General features: G+C 26.1%; 1 protein-coding gene across 1 annotated transcript in view; it reads right to left on the reverse strand.

Annotated features, from left to right (window-relative positions):
- The window catches only part of DIP-zeta (Dpr-interacting protein zeta), a 136,752-nt gene that overhangs the window by 104,495 nt on the left and 9,676 nt on the right, over positions 1 to 22,581 (reverse strand). Inside the window, exon 2 of the mRNA XM_065500431.1 lies at positions 12,657 to 12,763. Within this exon, the coding sequence (XP_065356503.1) occupies positions 12,657 to 12,763 (107 nt within the window). The remainder of the gene's footprint in view (positions 1 to 12,656; positions 12,764 to 22,581) is intronic.

Consider the following 22,581-nt stretch of genomic DNA (forward strand, 5'->3'; position numbering starts at 1 on the left):
ATATTTAAATGGAAATGTTCATAGGTCTTAAAATTGAAAGACCCAATGCCAATTTTTTTTTGGTGTCTAATGGTTTCACTGGAAAAAGTAAAAGAAAATTCCAAGAACTCAAAAATAAAAGATTCTTCCTTTTATCGTGCTTTTAAAGAGTTGAGCAAAAGTCTATCTTTGTTTTATTTTATTTATTTTTCCATGCTTTTTTTGGACCATCCTATTATATGAGTTTGTTTGCGTGTTTGTTATTATGACCGGCATTAAATCACTTTGAAACCAATAATAATTTTATTGAGTTTTTATGGTTGCCAAGTATTTATAAAAGTTCTTTCTGTTTGTAGATTAAAAAAAAATAAGTATAATAAAGCGAGAACTACTACATACTTAAACAGGGTCATATAAAGAAATTACATTTTTTACCCAATAAACAAATCAAGTAAACTTTACAACTCAATTAAGAAAATTTCAATTAGGACAAAATTAAAAATAAACTACTTTAAGCACTGAGTTCTCAGCCAAGTTGATTAATTAGGATCTTCATACATTATAAATTATAATTTTTGTATAATTTTAGGAACAAAAAACCGCTTATATGTATCAAACAATGATTAGATTTTCTATCAAAATGCGGCTCAGGTATGAACACCCATTGATAAAGACAGCTTTATCTGTATTTTTGTGTATTAAAATGTTTACAATTTAATTGTCTTTCCCTATTATTCAGTACTTGTTTTATTATTTTTCCCACTGCCACTACACACTCACAAAACATGTCAAAAACTATTTATAAATTTGTCAAAATATTTCATGCTATTTATTTCTACAAACAATGCGCAAAACTTATTTCCTTTTGTGCATCTTTTGTAATATAATTTTTAACCAGAATACAGCTCAGCTGTATGCATTTCCTTTATTGCTCGCTTTTTTAAAAAAGCATGAAAAACAATTGCACAGCCATACAATTATTCTTCGCTTACAAATTGTAACAAGAACTGACAATGAGCTTCAAGAAACCCACTCATATGCTTAAATAATGCTGCAATCATACGCCTCACACACTTTCAACTTTAGTGAAGTAAAAAAAAGGAATAAAAGTAAACTGAAAGCAAGTGACAGGCAAATGACATTTGTCGCACTGTAATAATTGCAGAGAAACAAAATGGAAAATGAAGTAAATTTCGGTTATTTGCTATAACAATAGTAAAAATTCACTGCTTTATGGAGAAAAGAAATTGATTAAAATAGTTAGGAAGTCTTAAAATTTGTATACACTACAGAAGAGTGCTGCAGAAGTAGGTAGAGTTCCAAACAATTTATTATGTGTCTGTAATAATTACTTTTCCAATATATTCTTTAAATTGTCACTATAGACACCAGAATAAAGGAACCTTATTCAATTTAAAGACTATTTTTAATATTAAATAAGTTTAATTAAACGGCAATACTTAAAAATTGTTTTCGGTTGTTTCAAATGGTTCATAATTATTTTTCTACTAGATCAATTTTGCTGATTTTTAATAGCAAACTTCTTAGGCTAATGACAAATATCTTATATTAATCTTACTAACTTCTCTAGTGTATTATGGATGTGAGAGTGATTTACACAAACAAATAGGCAAATAGGCGACCTTTACTAAATCATCCTGAAATTTCATGAATATACATATCGATCATTTGCTTCCAGATGATACAATTTGTACTGAGTACTACAAAACATTGTTCTGACTAAACTCTCTCAGATAATTTGGAGACGATCAAATAAACACATCAATCACATAGTTGTGTGCGTGCAGTCGTTCTTTTTCGGCTACAAGTATGCGTTGTCGGCAATGATTGATGAAAATCAAAAAGTTTTGATTTTTTTATTTGACGACTGATATTTATGTGATTGACAATAAAATTTTATTTACATATGTTGTGTTTGCCGTCATTTGAAGTGCACGAATGAAAAAAATATTCATATTTTGTGTTTTACGTCTTTTATTAACAAATATAAAACAACAAATTCATTGAGATTTTTGGTAATAATGAAAAAGTGCGTCAAAATACAAATGGTGATTGACGAGTTTATTTGTACGTCTCCTTTAAAGCTATACGACACTCATATGCACTGATTGACGGGTTTATTTGATCGTCTCCAGGGCACTTTATTTTCGCCATATTTTTGACACTAAAGTCCAAACTAAATCGGATATTTTTAACATCATTTCTTTAGCAAAAATAAAGTTTAAAATCAGTTAAAGACATTGAATGATTTAAGTTTTCTACAATTCAAATCTATTGCAGATAGGATTTGGAAAATGATTTTCATTCATTTTTAAAATAACTAAAATTAAATTGAATGAAGGAAAAAAAATTTCATTAAATTGTGACTTAAAAATGCGGTATTTACCATAGATTGCGTATCTTTTAAACCCGGTTTTTGTTTTTAATTATTTATATGTCATTTTGAAGGTTACATATCTGTCATTTATTCTCACTTAGTTATTGAATATTCAAGTGTAAACAACAAAGTTGTTTTTGCATCGAAAATTTCCAATTTAGTACCAACAAAGCGTCATGTGTGGGAAGTTTTGCTTTACAATTTTAATTTGAAAAAAGTGAATGGTGAATGTGTTCCATTGGTTTTTAACGTGCGACAGATGATTTGTTCGGTAATTTTGACATGGAAGACAAAGATCGCTCAGCCAAAAAAGTTGGAAAACCAAGAATTGGAGGCAATAATCCATGAAGAATGTTGTAAAACTCAACAAGAGATTGAAAATTTATTGGGAGCTACTCAAGCAGTAATTTTAAAACATTTGCGAGCAGCAGGATTCATCCAAACCAGGGAAATTGGTGTACATACGAACTGAAACCGAGAGACCTTGAAAAATTATGTTGCATGTCCGAAATGATGTTTGAACGCTGTAAAAAATAAAATCATTTTTGCACCGATTCGTTACTTGCGATCAAAAATGGAGCCATTACTATAACCCTAACCGGTCAACCAGCCGAATCGACACCAAAGCCAAATATCCATAGCACTGAGATAATGGTCTACATTTGGTGGGAGCAAAAGGGTCCTATCTATTATTAGCTGCTGAAATTTGGCCAGACTATCACATGGGACCTGCATCGAACGCAACTGATTCTTTTGAAGCTGCTGAAATCTCTACCAAATGCAACTAGTTCCAACACTCGGCCACATCGAGCCCTTGCGCCAAATTATCGTAAGCGACATTTTCTAAATTTTTTTTTATTACAAAAATTAAAATTTTATGGACCGACTGATGTTTTTTGGCGTTCTCAGAATATCAAAATTGTTAATAACTTCAAAATTATAGGCGGTAAGATTTTATCGTAAGTCAATGTTTCCATTTTACAGTAAACGAATTTTATCGTAAGCGACACATAGTGGTATAGAAAAAAAAGATGGAAATAAATCTGTAATATCTAAATGGTTAGATTGGTTTGAATGAAATTTCACATGCACAAAGAAGAAGTGTTCTCGAGTTTAAGTTCTGAACGTGGACCTCATGAGCCCACCAGGGCCACGACTAAGGGTCCTCAAAGTAGGACACCTCGGGTATGTTACATTTTTAAAACGAGCGCTACAAAAGACCTAGTCCTAGCTATAAATTATCTCTTATAGCTTAGGAGTTATTCACATATGAAAATTAAATTTTCAACAGTTTTACCCAACCTACTCCAGTTTTTTGATAACAGCGTATCCAAATATTTTCCGATTTTCTCCAGTTTTCCTCCATTGGACTAACCATATACGTATGTGAAAAAATAAGAAAAGAACTGTTTAAACAGAATGACTAAGTCCAAAGTTATATGCATTTGAATTTAAAAATTTTTGAAAAGCCGATTTTTCGCTAATTTTTTGGGAAAAAAGAACTTTTTTTCTTTTAAAGTTATCGCCAAAAATTTCTAAGAGGATGTATAAGAAATTTATACTTTCTGAAAGCTCAGTTTTCATAAAATATTTTGAATGAAAAAAAAATTAAAAATTTTTGTTACGGAGGGGACCAGGTTCATTCAAAAAAAACCTATTTTTTATGTAAAATTAAACTTTAGAGCAAAAATTATCAAATCGCATATTCGATATCAAAATATGATAACCGATTTTAGGTGGCCTAATATGCTTTTAATTATTTTGTAAAGGATTCCGATAATTCCGACCCTGGTATGGATATTATAGCCAAAAAAAACTAAAAATGTCCATTTTTGGGATTTTTCAATACTTTTTTGGGATAACAAATTTCAAAATTCGTTTTTATTTTTCCATTTTAAATAGAAAATTTTACATAACTGTGAAATTTTATTAAAAACTATTCATAAATAACAATTTTATTTCAATTCGAAAATAGACAAATAGCTTGAACGAAATTATAATAATATTTTTAATTCTATGTATAAATATCAAAATAATCAAAAAAATTTTCTCCTGTAAAATTTGTGTTTTGTCGCTTACGATAATTTGGTAGTTTTTAACTGGTATTGCAACATTAGAGCCCTTATGTTGCAATACCAGTTAAAAGCTACTTAGAATGAAGTGGTTGAGAATTTTTGTTTATATTGTGCAAATGTTTCAAAATAAAAGCTAAATATTTTAACAATTCCCGTATTTTTAAGTCATACACCCAATATTATTAGTAGTATTTAGAATTTTGGTTTCATATCTATTTCCTTCTACACCATTTCCAATTGTATTTCAGAATATTCCAATTATATTTCAGAATTTTCCAATTGTTTTTCAGAATTTTCCAATTGTATTGCTATTAGAATTTTCTTTTGCAAATGGAAAGTTCTGAAATACAATTTTTTAACAAGACTTTCAACAGTATTCCAATTAACATTTTTATTATTGTCTATAAATTTAAAAAAAAAACCTAAAGAAATTGTCCACGTGTTGCAAATCTTATGACACACAAATTAAGCCATACTTAATCCTGTACAAGAACAATAAAAAAGGAAAACATCAAGTAACCAAAGACAATGTTCGAGAACATACTCATGTAAAACTACCACTGTACTTAAATTTATTTACACACTGTCATACTTAAGTACTCGTACATAGTAGATATTGTCATGATTTTTTATATTTTTTTTCGTTAAATTTTTTTTATTGTTTATTTTGTTGTTGTTTTCCATTTATATGCACATTTAATGTTGCTGCTTTATTTGGTTGTATTTACGCGTAAAGGCAGTGATTGTTGGCTGCCACTTCGTTTCACTTGTTGTTACTGCTCTCACAGTACGTGCAACAGTACGAGTGTCTGACTGTCTGCCTTTTTTTTACTATTGCACTTACTTATAAGGCAGGGTTTGGGGGATAAACACTTGGATTTAATTTTTTGTATATTTCCTTTTGTTTTCATGCATGCTGCCAGTGTTAAATGTGGCTCAAATTTCAGTAACTTTTTTTGTTCGTTTTTACTGGCAATCAGTCTGTCTGTCTGCCAGTCTATCTGACTCTCTTGTGTTGTGGGTATAAAATTGCAATGATGAATGCACTGATGAATCCTGTTGAATTCTCTAGTGCATCCTTTAAATGTGGTATGTTTTTTAATGCCACCAAAAGCTTTGAGGAAAACAACAAAAAATTCGTATATATAGTGAAAAAGTAAAGTGTGAGAATAAATGAATAAATGTATGAATGAAAGCATGTACGTACGTATGAGTGAATGCAAGTTTTGAGCATTTTATATTGTGGAGAGAAATTTGTTGTTGTTTTTAATAAAAATTTATACAAACTTGTCTGTCTCCTTTGGCCGCTTTTAGCGGTTGGTTTTATTAATTTTATGTTTCATTGAAATTTTAAAGCATTTAAACAAATAATAACAAGTATGCATGAACAGAAACAAAAAAAAAAAATACTCAGGATTAATTGTCTGAAAAGTCAGTCATGCAAGTCCCACACATTGACTAAAGGTAACTGATATTATTAATTTCTTCCTTAATTTTTGTTTTTTTCTGCCATTTTTTTCCTCCATAAATGTGCAGCACATCACATTTATGCTCATCATTGAGGCGTAAAATTAATTTGTTGCAAGAATGAATGAATGAATAAGCGAGCGAATGAACGTATAAATGGCAAACGACTGCTACTTTTACTTTAACATTGACGAGAATGTTAATAATGTTATGTGTGGCAGAATGTATATTATTTTCATTATTTATTGGTTTGCTGTGTGACATTGATATTTAATAAAAAGTCTCTTTTTGTTATTATTATTATTACGATTACTTATATTTAATATTTTCATACGGTCAAGTATACAGTAGTAATTAAATATTTTTATATAACTAGACAGTGAGTACGAAAATTAGTTCAGACAACCGAATTTTTCTAAATTCACCCATAATTGTCTAGATATACAACACCATTACTACTTTGTTTGCTACAAAAAGTAGCTTTTTAAATGAATGTACCTTTTTTAAATAAAAGTACCTTTTTTAAATAAAAGTACCTTTTTAAATAAAAGTACCTTTTTAAATAAAAGTACCTTTTTAAATAAAAGTACCTTTTTAAATAAAAGTACCTTTTTAAATAAAAGTACCTTTTTAAATAAAAGTACCTTTTTAAATAAAAGTACCTTTTTAAATAAAAGTACCTTTTTAAATAAAAGTACCTTTTTAAATAAAAGTACCTTTTTAAATAAAAGTACCTTTTTAAATAAAAGTACCTTTTTAAATAAAAGTACCTTTTTAAATAAAAGTACCTTTTTAAATAAAAGTACCTTTTTAAATAAAAGTACCTTTTTAAATAAAAGTACCTTTTTAAATAAAAGTACCTTTTTAAATAAAAGTACCTTATTAAATAAAAATACCTTTTTAAATGAAAGTAATTAAAAATACCCTTTTTAAATAAAAGTATCATTTTTAAATAAAAGTACTTTTTTAAATACAAGTACATTTTTTAAATAAAAGTACCTTTTTTAAATAAAAGAAAATAAAAGTACCTCTTTTAAATAAAAGTACCTTTTTTAATTAAAGTACCTTTTTTAAATAAAAGTAAATAAAATTAACCTTTTTAAATAAAAGCATATTTTTTAAATAAAAGTACCTTTTTAAATAAAAGTACCTTTTTAAATAAAAGTACCTTTTTAAATAAAAGTACCTTTTTAAATAAAAGTACCTTTTTAAATAAAAGTACCTTTTTAAATAAAAGTACCTTTTTAAATAAAAGTACCTTTTTAAATAAAAGTACCTTTTTAAATAAAAGTACCTTTTTAAATAAAAGTACCTTTTTAAATAAAAGTACCTTTTTAAATAAAAGTACCTTTTTAAATAAAAGTACCTTTTTAAATAAAAGTACCTTTTTAAATAAAAGTACCTTTTTAAATAAAAGTACCTTTTTAAATAAAAGTACCTTTTTAAATAAAAGTACCTTTTTAAATAAAAGTACCTTTTTAAATAAAAGTACCTTTTTAAATAAAAGTACCTTTTTAAATAAAAGTACCTTTTTAAATAAAAGTACCTTTTTAAATAAAAGTACCTTTTTAAATAAAAGTACCTTTTTAAATAAAAGTACCTTTTTAAATAAAAGTACCTTTTTAAATAAAAGTACCTTTTTAAATAAAAGTACCTTTTTAAATAAAAGTACCTTTTTAAATAAAAGTACCTTTTTAAATAAAAGTACCTTTTTAAATAAAAGTACCTTTTTAAATAAAAGTACCTTTTTAAATAAAAGTACCTTTTTAAATAAAAGTACCTTTTTAAATAAAAGTACCTTTTTAAATAAAAATACCTTTTTAAATAAAAATACCTTTTTAAATAAAAGTACCTTTTTAAATAAAAGTACCTTTTTAAATAAAAGTACCTTTTTAAATAAAAGTACCTTTTTAAATAAAAGTACCTTTTTAAATAAAAGTACCTTTTTAAATAAAAGTACCTTTTTAAATAAAAGTACCTTTTTAAATAAAAGTACCTTTTTAAATAAAAGTACCTTTTTAAATAAAAGTACCTTTTTAAATAAAAGTACCTTTTTAAATAAAAGTACCTTTTTAAATAAAAGTACCTTTTTAAATAAAAGTACCTTTTTAAATAAAAGTACCTTTTTAAATAAAAGTACCTTTTTAAATAAAAGTACCTTTTTAAATAAAAGTACCTTTTTAAATAAAAGTACCTTTTTAAATAAAAGTACCTTTTTAAATAAAAGTACCTTTTTAAATAAAAGTACCTTTTTAAATAAAAGTACCTTTTTAAATAAAAGTACCTTTTTAAATAAAAGTACCTTTTTAAATAAAAGTACCTTTTTAAATAAAAGTACCTTTTTAAATAAAAATACCTTTTTAAATAAAAGTACCTTTTTAAATAAAAGTACCTTTTTAAATAAAAGTACCTTTTTAAATAAAAGTACCTTTTTAAATAAAAGTACCTTTTTAAATAAAAGTACCTTTTTAAATAAAAGTACCTTTTTAAATAAAAGTACCTTTTTAAATAAAAGTACCTTTTTAAATAAAAGTACCTTTTTAAATAAAAGTACCTTTTTAAATAAAAGTACCTTTTTAAATAAAAGTACCTTTTTAAATAAAAGTACCTTTTTAAATAAAAGTACCTTTTTAAATAAAAGTACCTTTTTAAATAAAAGTACCTTTTTAAATAAAAGTACCTTTTTAAATAAAAGTACCTTTTTAAATAAAAGTACCTTTTTAAATAAAAGTACCTTTTTAAATAAAAGTACCTTTTTAAATAAAAGTACCTTTTTAAATAAAAGTACCTTTTTAAATAAAAGTACCTTTTTAAATAAAAGTACCTTTTTAAATAAAAGTACCTTTTTAAATAGAAAGTACCTTTTTAAATAAAAAGTACCTTTTTAAATAAAAAGTACCTATTTAAATAAAAAGTACCTTTTTAAATAAAAAGTACCTTTTAAAATAAAAAGTACCTTTTAAAATAAAAAGTACCTTTTAAAATAAAAAGTACCTTTTAAAATAAAAAGTACCTTTTAAAATAAAAAGTACCTTTTAAAATAAAAAGTACCTTTTAAAATAAAAAGTACCTTTTAAAATAAAAAGTACCTTTTTTAAATAAAAAGTACCTTTTTTAAATAAAAAGTACCTTTTTTAAATAAAAAGTACCTTTTTTAAATAAAAAGTACCTTTTTTAAATAAAAAGTACCTTTTTTAAATAAAAAGTACCTTTTTTAAATAAAAAGTACCTTTTTTAAATAAAAAGTACCTTTTTTAAGTAAAAACTACCTTTATAAATAAAATTGATTTTACGCCTTAATTTACAATTTATATTACTTTATTTATCACACACTGTAAGTACTTTTTTAACTCATAATATTAATTTTTTTTTTTACATAATTTCCTTTTTTATGCCTTTCATTCCGTTTGCATGGTATTTAATTTCAATAATTAATGTAATGTAAATAAGTTTTAATCAACATTTAAAGTCATAAGTGTAAATGACGGCATCAAATTTACGGACATTGATTCAAATGTACCAGTCATTTAAACAAACGTTGAAAAGTGGTAAGTAAAAATACATTTTTTTTTATTACAGCTCAAACAATTTGAAATTAATCAATTATCATTATAATTATGAAATTGAGTGACATTACTCAAAAGACATGAAAAAGTATTTTAAGTTTAAACAAAATTTTAAATTACTTAAACTGTGTTAATTCGGCATTAGTAATTTTCTCTTAACTAGTTTGAATCCTTTTGGTATTTATGCATCCTTTGGTATTTAATCGATTTCCTTTGGAATACTAATTTCAAATCAAATTTTGGTATTTTAACTACAAATTAAGCGATGTGTTAATTGCCATTAATTTGTATGACTCTATCTCTCTATGCATGTATGTATGTGTGTATGCTTGAATTTCTGTGTAAATGTGTTGATTTTGTGGTTTGGCAAACTGTTGATTTGAGGGTAAATGAATTGAACATTATTGTGGTTTTTGGTATTTTAGTGACCATAACGTAGGTGATTAAATGGTAGGGAGTAAGGGGATTTGGGTAACAATTGTTTTTATTTTTTAACTTTACTAAATTTTGAAAGGTTTAAAAAAGTACGTCTCAGAACTTTATTTAAAAAGGTACTTTTTATTTAGAATGGTAATTTTATTTAAAAAGTTACCTGTATTAATATACTTTTTATTTAAGAAGGTACTTTTTATGTAAAAAGTTATTATTTATTTAAAAATGTACTTTTTATTTGAAATGATAGTTTTTATTTAAAAAGGTACTTTGTATTTAAAAAGTTACCTTTTGTATAAAAAGTTTGGTTTTTGTGTAAAAAGTTAGTTTTCATATAAAAAGGTACTTTTTTTTATTGTAAAGGGTGGTTTTTATTGTAAAAGTTAATTCGTATTTAATTGTTACTTTTTATTTTAAAAAAATACTTTTTATTTAGAAAAATACCTTTTATACAAAAAGGTACTTTTTATTTAAAAAGGTACTTTTTATTTAAAAAAATACTTTTTATTTTAAATGGTAGTTTTTTTCAAAAAGTAGTTTTTTTCTAAAGGTACTTTTTATTTAAAAAGGTACTTTTTATTTTAAAAGGTACTTTTTATTTAAAAAGGTACTTTTTATTTAAAAAGGTACTTTTTATTTAAAAAGGTACTTTTTATTTAAAAAGGTAATTTTTATTTTAAATGGTACATTTGATTTAAAAAGATACTTTTTATTTTAAAAGTTACTTTTTATTTTAAAAGGTACTTTTTATTTAAAAAGGTCCTTTTTATTTAAAAAGGTACTTTTTATTTAAAAAGGTACTTTTTATTTTAGAAGGTACTTTTTATTTAAAAGGTACTTTTTATTTAAAAGGTACTTTTTATTTAAAAGGTACTTTTTATTTAAAAGGTACTTTTTATTTAAAAGGTTGTTTTTTTGTAAAAGGTTGGTTTTTTTGTAAAAGGTACTTTTTATTTAAAAGGGTACTTTTTATTTAAAAAGGTACTTTTTATTTAAAAAAATACTTTTTATTTTAAATGGTAGTTTTTTTCAAAAAGTAGTTTTTTTCTAAAGGTACTTTTTATTTAAAAAGGTACTTTTTATTTAAAAAGGTACTTTTTATTTAAAAAGGTACTTTTTATTTAAAAAGGTACTTTTTATTTAAAAAGGTACTTTTGATTTATTTTAAAAGTTACTTTTTATTTTAAAAGTTACTTTTTATTTTAAAAGGTACTTTTTATTTAAAAAGGTACTTTTTATTTAAAAAGGTACTTTTTATTTAAAAAGGTACTTTTTATTTAAAAAGGTACTTTTTATTTAAAAAGGTACTTTTTATTTTAGAAGGTACTTTTTATTTAAAAGGTACTTTTTATTTAAAAGGTACTTTTTATTTAAAAGGTTACTTTTTATTTAAAAAGGTACATTTTATTAAAAAGGAACTTTTTATTTAAAAATGTACTTTTTATTAAAAAGGTACATTTTATTTAAAAAGGTACTTTTTATTTAAAAGGTACTTTTTATTTAAAAGGTACTTTTTATTTAAAAGGTACTTTTTATTTAAAAGGTTGTTTTTTTGTAAAAGGTTGGTTTTTTTGTAAAAGGTACTTTTTATTTAAAAGGGTACTTTTTATTTAAAAAGGTACTTTTTATTTAAAAAAATACTTTTTATTTTAAATGGTAGTTTTTTTCAAAAAGTAGTTTTTTTCTAAAGGTACTTTTTATTTAAAAAGGTACTTTTTATTTAAAAAGGTACTTTTTATTTAAAAAGGTACTTTTTATTTAAAAAGGTACTTTTTATTTAAAAAGGTACTTTTGATTTATTTTAAAAGTTACTTTTTATTTTAAAAGTTACTTTTTATTTTAAAAGGTACTTTTTATTTAAAAAGGTACTTTTTATTTAAAAAGGTACTTTTTATTTAAAAAGGTACTTTTTATTTAAAAAGGTACTTTTTATTTAAAAAGGTACTTTTTATTTTAGAAGGTACTTTTTATTTAAAAGGTACTTTTTATTTAAAAGGTACTTTTTATTTAAAAGGTACTTTTTATTTAAAAGGTTGTTTTTTTGTAAAAGGTTGGTTTTTTTGTAAAAGGTACTTTTTATTTAAAAGGGTACTTTTTATTTTAAAAGGTACTTTTTATTTAAAAGGTTACTTTTTATTTAAAAAGGTACATTTTATTAAAAAGGAACTTTTTATTTAAAAATGTACTTTTTATTAAAAAGGTACATTTTATTTAAAAAGGTACTTTTTATTTAAAAAGGTACTTTTTATTTAAAAAGGTACTTTTTATTTAAAAAGGTACTTTTTATTTAAAAAGGTACTTTTTATTTAAAAAGGTACTTTTTATTTAAAAAGGTTCTTTTATTTAAAAATTTGCTTTTTACTAAAAAGTACTTTTTATTTAAAAATTAACTTTTTACTAAAATGTGTACTTTTTATTTAAAAGGTTTCTTTTTATTTTAAATATTGTTTTTATTTAAAATAAAGTACTTTTAATTATTAAATATTTAAATATTGAATTTCAAATAAAGTACTTTCAAAGAAGGCACCTTTTGAAAACAGTATTTTCATTTTAAATAAAGTAATTTTCCAAAAAAGTACTTTTTGAAATATTTTACTTTTTAATTGATTTTTGGTTGCATATTTTAATCTGTTCAGGTCATGTAACGATAAGATTTTGTACGATCTTTATAATATTCTACAAAATCCACATAATTTGTTTTCATTTAAAGAAAAGTCATTATTTAATTAAAATTCTTACCTTATATGATCCTAGATTTTTAACAGAACAGGCCAATTTAATATTACGTCCAGCAGGTACCGTAACATTTTCAATGTATTCAGTAAATTCGGGTTCTTCGACGACCGCTGCAAATAAACACAAAATATACATACAAACATTTGAAATTTAAGCTGCATTTAATCAATCGCTTGTAAAACATTTAAATAAATGTAAATGCAATTATTTTTAAAAAAGAGGGCATTTTACAAATTAAACCGTTTGTAATTATGTATTTCGATATCAGTATATTCAATTTAAAGATAATAACAACAGTATTATGGTCAATATATATGTATGTTGAGCTTTTGTTATTATTGCTTTAATAGCAGTTAAGATAATATATAGTTTTGTAATTAATTTCAATCAAATTTCAATTATTGAACTAATAAATTAACTGGCAATAAACATAAAATGTTTGCCCACCAACAACAATAGCAATTTGTAGCATACAAAACATATCAATATATGTAATGTGGATATATATGTAAATATACGAGGAAAGGCCTAAAGGTGTTTTTGAAATAGGAGAACATATATTTTAAGGGATATAGGGACGAAACGAAAAATTTCGATTAAGAAAAAAATAGGAAAATATGGAACTTTAACTTTTTCCGGTTTAGTGGTTACTTTTCTAACCACCTTTTATAGAGTATTTCAAACATTTCTAGTGACTCTATTGACATTTTGCTCAACAATTAAATTTCATCGTTTAAATTTTTTTTTGTAAACTTTTGCCGTCAGGTTGCTCTGGTTAGATTAATTTGAACTGTGTTTTCCTAAGGAGTTTGCCCGCATTCAATAAAAAGATATCACAGTATTTATTGTTCATCAAATTCAGTGTTACTTAGTGTTTGTTTGGTTTACTTGTGCTAACAAAGTAATATTTTATACTATATTCTTTGATAAATAACGTAAGTAATAAGGTGGTTAGATTACTAACCACTGTGACTGAAATAGGGTTTATACAATGTGTTTCTCTAAACATTAAATTGAAGATATGTTGTTCAAAGGTATGTATATCTTCGGATTTGAAGGCAGAGAATTATTAGGAGCAAGTCGATTTAATAATGGAGCTCGGTAACATACTTTCAGGGCTCCAGTCCAAATATAATGGAGATTTTGATTCGGATGATGACATATCTAAACATTAAATTGAAGATATGTTGTTCGAAGGTATGTATATCTTCGGATTTGAAGGCAGAGAATTATTAGGAGCAAGTCGATCTAATAATGGAGCTCGGTAACATACTTTCGGGGCTCCAGTCCAAATATAATGGAGATTTTGATTCGGATGATGACATATCTCTATAAAATTTTACTAATACTTCTGTTAGTGACTTATCTACCCAAACTGCTGTAGTGGAACCTAAATGGTGAAGAAATTGTCGATTGGAAGAGCCGGCTGATTACACATAAGGTGGAGGTATACCAAAAGATATAAAAGAATTTGAATTTTGAACGGTTTGCTACCTATGGACCTGAACAGGGGAAAAAAGGTAAAAAATCTAATTTTTTAAAGTTTTTTGTGATTTTGATCTTGAAGATGAAGTTTTTTTGATTTCATATATTCACAATTTTTGTTCTTTATGACAAGGGTTGCAACTTTGCCTCAGAGAGTAAATCAAAATTCCGAACAGTTTGCAAGATATGAGCCTGAGAAAATTATCATTTTTTTTGCTAAAATTACACCGAGGCTCCAAATCTTTGGGGGCACATAAAAAAAGTGCATGATTTTTCTTTTATCATGCACTGGTGTCCGTTATATGTGTTATTTATTACAATCATGTATATGATTGCTGCAAAAATGTGAATAGTTACATTAACATATTATGGTTATCGCAATCATATAAATAATTACAGTGGCCATAATATTGATTAAAAGTTTGTAAAAATATTGATAAACAAGGAATATTTATAGAATATTAAATTTAGGAAGAATTTTGCCAGAGTACAATTTTGTAATGTTGCACTTTTTCTGACATTAAAGCATTAGGATTACCTGTATTGAACACGTCCTTCAAATTACTTTTTAGCTTACCCTCATATATGGCATAAAAACATGCTGGTATAAATGTATATGTATTTAGTATTAAATATATATATTACATATAAGTATTACATGAATAAACAAATACTTTTACATGAGTCTGAATGTGTGTACTTCCGTTTCCCTTTTTTACACTTCGCCCACAAAACACGCAAAACACTTGTAAATACATACATACAAACATACCAATACAAACACTTGCAAATGTATTCATGTATTACAAACGCATTTGCTTTTGATTGTTTGTGTGTGTGTTTGTATGTACGTACTTGGTAAACCTAATGATATGTAAACGAAGTTGTTAAATGTTTTAATAGAAACATATCTACTAAAACACATATCACAGACATACTCACACATTACCCGCTAGTACTTTTGGAGTTATGTAACCTTTTTGCCAGTAATTTAAACAATAGATCGACTAAAAGGACTTTGCACTTTCCTTGTTGTCAAGTTTAGACTAAAATTATTTCTTAGTGCAGACGTAACAGCTGCCATTTCCCAACTCCTAAGAAAGAGACTTGTGCCACACTAGTGACTTAAGCAAGTAATACCTTTTACTAATCAGTAAGTCCCAATCCCACAAACTACCGGGTTATTTTCCAATTTATAGGTATGTGTGCTTTTCCAAATATGTACAAGTAGTTATTCACTCTCGTTTCTAATCATCATTATTACTCGTACACTGCTATAAAGAAGCGAGTTCATGTAGGTGGCGGTGATGATGATGGTGTGGCATTCAATGAATTTCCGCCATACAAACAACATCAACAAGTCTGTCTAAGTTACATGTGTTAAACATGAATGATTGAAATTCAACTCGTAAATTGAAGACACTGTATAAACAGGCGTACTTGTACCGTGTACCAGTGTATGTATAATGTTGTGAAAGCTTTTGAACAATGGCGATTATGCTGTTTGAAATTAATCGACTATTGAGGTCAAATAAGAGCAATACAGCTTTTATCTAGATTTGATGTAAGAAACAAAACGCTATTTCAAAGTGTTTTATTTAAGAAATTTTTGGGTAAATTAAGGTGTGTTAGACTTTCGAATTTCTTAAATCATTAAAGGTATTTTTGCAGTATAGTATTTAGTTATTCAGCCAAAGGAATAACTAAACTTAAATTATTGGATGTTGACTTTAGTTTATGTTATAACAAATGTCAAGGCTTATAAAGGAAAATATTTTTATTTTTTTTTGCACTTTTTCCGAAATTGGAAATTCCAGAGGCATTGGAAATTTAAATAAATTACACTTTTATGCTAACAACGTCTTATAAATCCAGGCATTATCTTAGATTTAAACAGCTTTCGAACTTAATTGCTTAAAAATTGTCCAAATAGTAAAAAAAATATGTTAAATTAAAAAAAAAAATAATATTAATCATACGCCAAAATTATCATAGTCAAGTCATAGTCAAGTCATAGTCAAGTCATAGTCAAGTCATAGTCAAGTCATAGTCAAGTCATAGTCAAGTCATAGTCAAGTCATAGTCAAGTCATAGTCAAGTCATAGTCAAGTCATAGTCAAGTCATAGTCAAGTCATAGTCAAGTCATAGTCAAGTCATAGTCAAGTCATAGTCAAGTCATAGTCAAGTCATAGTCAAGTCATAGTCAAGTCATAGTCAAGTCATAGTCAAGTCATAGTCAAGTCATAGTCAAGTCATAGTCAAGTCATAGTCAAGTCATAGTCAAGTCATAGTCAAGTCATAGTCAAGTCATAGTCAAGTCATAGTCAAGTCATAGTCAAGTCATAGTCAAGTCATAGTCAAGTCATAGTCAAGTCATAGTCAAGTCATAGTCAAGTCATAGTCAAGTCATAGTCAAGTCATAGTCAAGTCATAGTCAAGTCATAGTCAAGTCATAGTCAAGTCATAGTCAAGTCATAGTCAAGTCATAGTCAAGTCATAGTCAAGTCATAGTCAAGTCATAGTCAAGTCATAGTCAAGTCATAGTCAAGTCATAGTCAAGTCATAGTCAAGTCATAGTCAAGTCATAGTCAAGTCATAGTCAAGTCATAGTCAAGTCATAGTCAAGTCATAGTCAAGTCATAGTCAAGTCATAGTCAAGTCATAGTCAAGTCATAGTCAAGTCATAGTCAAGTCATAGTCAAGTCATAGTCAAGTCATAGTCAAGTCATAGTCAAGTCATAGTCAAGTCATAGTCAAGTCATAGTCAAGTCATAGTCAAGTCATAGTCAAGTCATAGTCAAGTCATAGTCAAGTCATAGTCAAGTCATAGTCAAGTCATAGTCAAGTCATAGTCAAGTCATAGTCAAGTCATAGTCAAGTCATAGTCAAGTCATAGTCAAGTCATAGTCAAGTCATAGTCAAGTCATAGTCAAGTCATAGTCAAGTCATAGTCATGATCAAATTCATAGTCACAGTCTTACGGAAAGTCATAGTCATAAATATAGTCACAGGCATAAACAATGTCATTGTTATAGTCAAAGCCATAGATAAAGTCATAGTGAATATGTTTTATGTGCCAAGGGGTCATTGTTATAGTCAAAGCCATAGAGTCATAGTGAATATGTTTTATGCGCCAAGGGGTCTAAATTCATTACGAATCAAATTTCAGAAAATTAGGTCGTTTAAATAACACAAATTTATACCTTCTTTCAGCAATTTGCTAATATTTCAATAATTTTAAATGAATTCGACCATGACTAGACTTGACCTACCTTTTGAAGTTTCAATTTTTTTAGTAGAAGTTAATATTGCTTAAAAAATGATAGTTTGTTACGCCAATTTGTTAAATTTACCATAAAATAATATTAATCATACGCCGAAGGTCTGAAATTTAAACAAATCCTATTTTCAAGATAATAAAGTCGTTTAAATAAATCAAATTCATGCAATATCTCGGATCCTTCACTTATACGTCTATAAAAAGCCAAACGAATGATACAAAAATTAGTAACAGTGAAATCTGAATGGAAATTTACGTCTTCCCATAGTTTACCAATATTTCAATACTTTTGATAGAATTGGAGCATGACTTCCTCAGCATCACTTCTAATTTAGAAGTACTTGTTGAAAATTTTAAACGGTAAAGTCTTCTGTTTCAAAAGCAGTTTTTACCTTAAATGTTTGCAAAACAGCCAAGTTGTAAGGCAATTTGTTAAATTTAACAAAAGTAATATAAATCATACGCCAAAGTTATCCAAGTTTAAGCAAGTAATACTTTTAAGGCAATAAATAGAAATATCGATGCAGCTGCCATATAAATGTTGCAGCTAGCAAATTTTTCAAAATTAATATTAATCATACGTCAAAGAGGTATAAGTAAATCAATTTTTTAAGAAAGTAACGACTTTTAATTAAAAGAAATTGATGCATTTTCTACAATTCTACATACATGTAACTGTTTTTACCTTAATTGCTTAAAAACTGAACAAATATTAAGGCAATTGCAATACTTAAAATAATTAATTAAAATAATTGCAACATTACTCCCCCATTTTGAAAGTTATCTGCTGCAGTTTTAATTAATTTAGTTTAGAAATAATGTCTATGATCTTAAATATTAAAATCTTCTGGTTCAATTGCGCCTGTTTTCAACTTAATTGCTTATAAAATGCCCAAGTTGTAAGGCAATTTGTTAAATTGAGCAAAATTAATATTAATCATACGCCACAGAGGAATAAATTTAAATAAATCATACTTTTAGTAGAATAACGTCTGTTAAATAAAACAAAACAACGCAGTATCTTAGAATATTATAGTATACGACCAAATAAATGCTTTTTACCTCAAGTACTTGAAAAATATCCAAGTTACTTCAATTTTACAAAAAAAAATTTAAACAAATCATGATTTTAATAGAATAATGCATTTTAAATAAAATATATCGATAAATAGATAAAACAAATCCATGAAACAGTATGGTTCCTTAAATTATACTACCATATGAATGTTGTAGCTAGCAAATTTTTCAAAATTAATATTAATTATACGCCAAAAAGGTATAACTTTAAGCAAATCAATCAAATTTAAGATAGTAACGTCTTATAATGCAGATTCTACAATTCTACTGTAGAAGATAACTTCAGAAATATATCTGATATTCTAGCTAAATTCTATATGTTTTCACCCTAGTATTACGAAAGTTTGTTAAATTTCACAAAATTATCATTAATCATACGCCAAAGGTATCCAAGTTCACACAACATATAGTTTGAAGATAATAACGTATCTTCTTCTTCTATATATATAAAAATGAAATGGTCCATGTATGCAATGGCATCACGTGAAAACGGCTGGAGCGATCTGACAGATTTTTTTTTATTCGAATCGAAATTTTCAGGAGATGGTTTGTAAAGAAAAAAAAATTCAAAAATTCCGGGTAAAACTCGGATTTATTTTTGAGTCCAGTCTGTAATAAAAAAGCTCCCTAAAATATGCAGTACAAATTTAGATATTTCATTTGCAAAGAAATAAAAAGAGGCAGGTGTATGTGGGTTGGAGAAACTTGAAGAACTAACATTAGTAAATGCTACCGGGCGACGAAAGGCGGATCAACTAGTTTTAAATAAAACAAATCAGCGCCATATCTTAGATTCTTCAATGCATAAATTAAACAGAATCTATCACTTTTATAAATTTTGCAATATTTTTAAAAACTAAAATTTCTAGAAATTAAGTTGTTTAAAATTTGAGTTGTTTCTTTGGATAATTGAAAGAAATTTTCATAAATCCTAAAGAAAAATCACATTAACACTTTACTAAATTGTTATAAAATTATACGCCCCGGATAACTCCATTTAAGAAAACTATTGCTTTTTTATACCCTCCACCACCACAAGTGGTGAAGGAGGGTATATAGTATAAGTTTATCATTCCGTGTGTAACATTGAGAAATATTCTAAGTCGATTGAGCCATGCCCGTCTGTCTGTCCGTCTGTGTGTCTGTGTAAAACACGCTCACGTCCAAAATACGCAAACAAAATTGGTAGACTTGCAAAAAATATGTTTATTGTTGTTCTAAGCAGTTTGGTATTGAAAATCAGCAAAATCGGTTCAGTAGAACCAGAGTTATGAACCAAAATGTGAGACAACCTAAAAAAAATTTACAATTTTCACATATTTTTGGTTATTTGTGTAAATATATTGCAGATAATACCATAAAACTTTACACACGTCATTTTTATAATAAAAGGACTAACTCTGGTGAAACTTATAATAATCGGTTCATGATTTCTCCTAGCCCCCATACAAATATAAAATATGTTTCGTGCTAAAAGAAATCACAACACTAAATTTTTTGTGGATTGACGCATATTTGACCATAGCAACCATATAAAGTTCACTTCCGAAAATCACTTAAATTAGCATAAAAATCTTAAGTTGAAATTCGTCATAAATAATTTTTAGGTAAATTTCAAACATATACATAAAATAATATCAATCGTACACCCAGGGTAACTTCATTTTATAAAACCAAAATTTTGAGACGAATAACAACTTTTAAAAAATTATAATTATAATTAACTGACAATTAGCGATCATCTATTAAATTCAAAACTTTGATGTATTTAATTCACATGTAAAAGCAATAAAATTAAATTTTTCTTTATTTTTTAATAACAACTTTTCAATTGTGCTTTGGAAATATATAATTTTAATAAGATAATTGGAATAAATGTTTAAAAAGTATAATACTAATGTTTTTTGAAAGGAAGCACCTGGGGCACTTACGCCACACTACGAATTAACTTTGACATTGATTAAAATTTGTCTCTAAATATTAACAGGTACTTTTAAATCAGTAACTTAATTTCCTTTATAATCTTTCCATTTATTTACTTACCCTTACTTTAAATAATTTAAAGAACTTTTTTTAAATATAATAAATTAAATTTCGAAATTTATTTAAATTGTTGCTTCCCTTGCTTATTTTACACCGACAAGTATCCCGAGGCTACAAGTAATTCATCTTAAACGTTTTTTTATTTATTGTTTGTAAATATTTTACAATGTTTAGTCCGTGACTTTCTCTGTTAAATATGTTTTGATTGTACAAAATGTCTTTTGTGTGTAAAAATTTACAAACATAGCTAAATTCATGTACATTCAAACATTCATATAATCATAGGAAGAATGTTAATTATTTTGCAGCCTTTTGATATATCATATAATTTCTCTTTATGACTTCTTTCCTTCCTTCCTTTCGTCCTTCCGTCTGTCATATATTGAAATGAATATTTAATATTTTTTTTTACATATAAACATATGTAAATATGTATATGAAATTACATACGTCTCTGCAGTACTGAAAAATGTTTGATTCAAAACACGAAAATTCAAATAAAATATTCAAACTTAAGTAAACATAATCCGATTTTGATGAAATTTTCAGCATTTGGTTTAGTCCTAAAAAAGTCCTATGAAATTACATACGTCTCTGCAGTTCTGAAAAATTTTTGATTCAAAACACGAAAATTCAAATAAAATATTCAAACTGTAAGTAAACGTAATCCGATTTTGATCAAATTTTCAGCATTTGGTTTAGTCCTAAAAAAGTTTAGACACTAAAAAATATAAAACAAGTAAGAGTGCTATATTCGGCTGTGCCGAATCTTATATACCTTCACAAAATTATACTTCAAAATTTTAAATATATTTAGGTAATTAAAATTTAATTTTTTTTCCAGTTGTTTTTTTAATTTTTTGGAAAAAAATTTTTTTCGATTATTATTTTAAATTTTTTTTAAATTTCAAATTTTTTTTTTAAAAATTTTAAAATTTTTTTTTTGTTTTTTCAATTTTTTTTTGGAAAAAAAATTCGGGTTAAAATTTTTTTCCGATTTTTACGCATTGTAGTTCCAACTTACTATGGTCTTATATACGTAGTTGCAAATGTCTTTGAAATATCTATCATTAGATATCCATATTGTCTATATTAATGACTTAGTAATCCAGATATAGGTCAAAAATCGAGGCTGTCTTGGTTTTTTCCTCATATCTCAGCCATTTGTGGACCGATTTTACTGATTTTAAATAGCAAAATTCTCGAAAGCATGTCTGACAGAATTATTGATATCTGGGGTCTTCAGAAAATTGATTTCAACAGACAGACAGACGGACATGGCTTAATCGACTCCGCTATCTATAAGGATCCAGAATATATATACTTTATAGGGTCGGAAATGAAAAATGTAGAAATTACAAACGAAATGACAAACTTATATATACCCTTCTCACGAAGGTGAAGGGTATAAAAACAAGGGTCACTCTAATATATCAAAAAAATTTAAATTCCGGGTAAAAGTCGGAAATTTTTTTTTAGTCCAGTCAACTATAACAAAAAAAATCCCCCTAAAGTATGCAGTACAAATTTAGATATTATATTTGCAAATAAATAAGAACAGGCAGGTGAATGTGGGTTGGAGAAACTTGAAGAACTAACAGTAGTAAATAGCTACCGGGCTAAGCCGGGGCGGTCAACTAGTGTATATATAAGTTTTATACCCACTTAAAAAGTACTTAACTTTTTTTATTTTTACCAAGTTGTTGTTGAACTATATTGGTCCATAAATTTGTGGTGGAATAAGTAGAAAATTTAAGTTTTATTACATCATTGTGTTGTCACCGAGGAATAAGTACAAAAAATACAGCAACAAAGGCAATAACACCAACAATTAAAACAACAAAGTACCAGAACACATACAACAAAAGTAAAATTTTCATATATACACAGGCACAGATATGTACATGAATACAAGAGGGCCTATTTGTCATTCATACACATAAAGAAATCTATAAATTTTTCAAAATTTATAAATATTCTTTCGAGGAGAAATTAAAGTACCATTCGCCTTCAATTATAATTAATATTTATATCAATTTGCT

Source organism: Calliphora vicina, chromosome 2 (assembly GCF_958450345.1).
Source record: "Calliphora vicina chromosome 2, idCalVici1.1, whole genome shotgun sequence".
NCBI classification, from domain to species: domain Eukaryota; kingdom Metazoa; phylum Arthropoda; class Insecta; order Diptera; family Calliphoridae; genus Calliphora; species Calliphora vicina.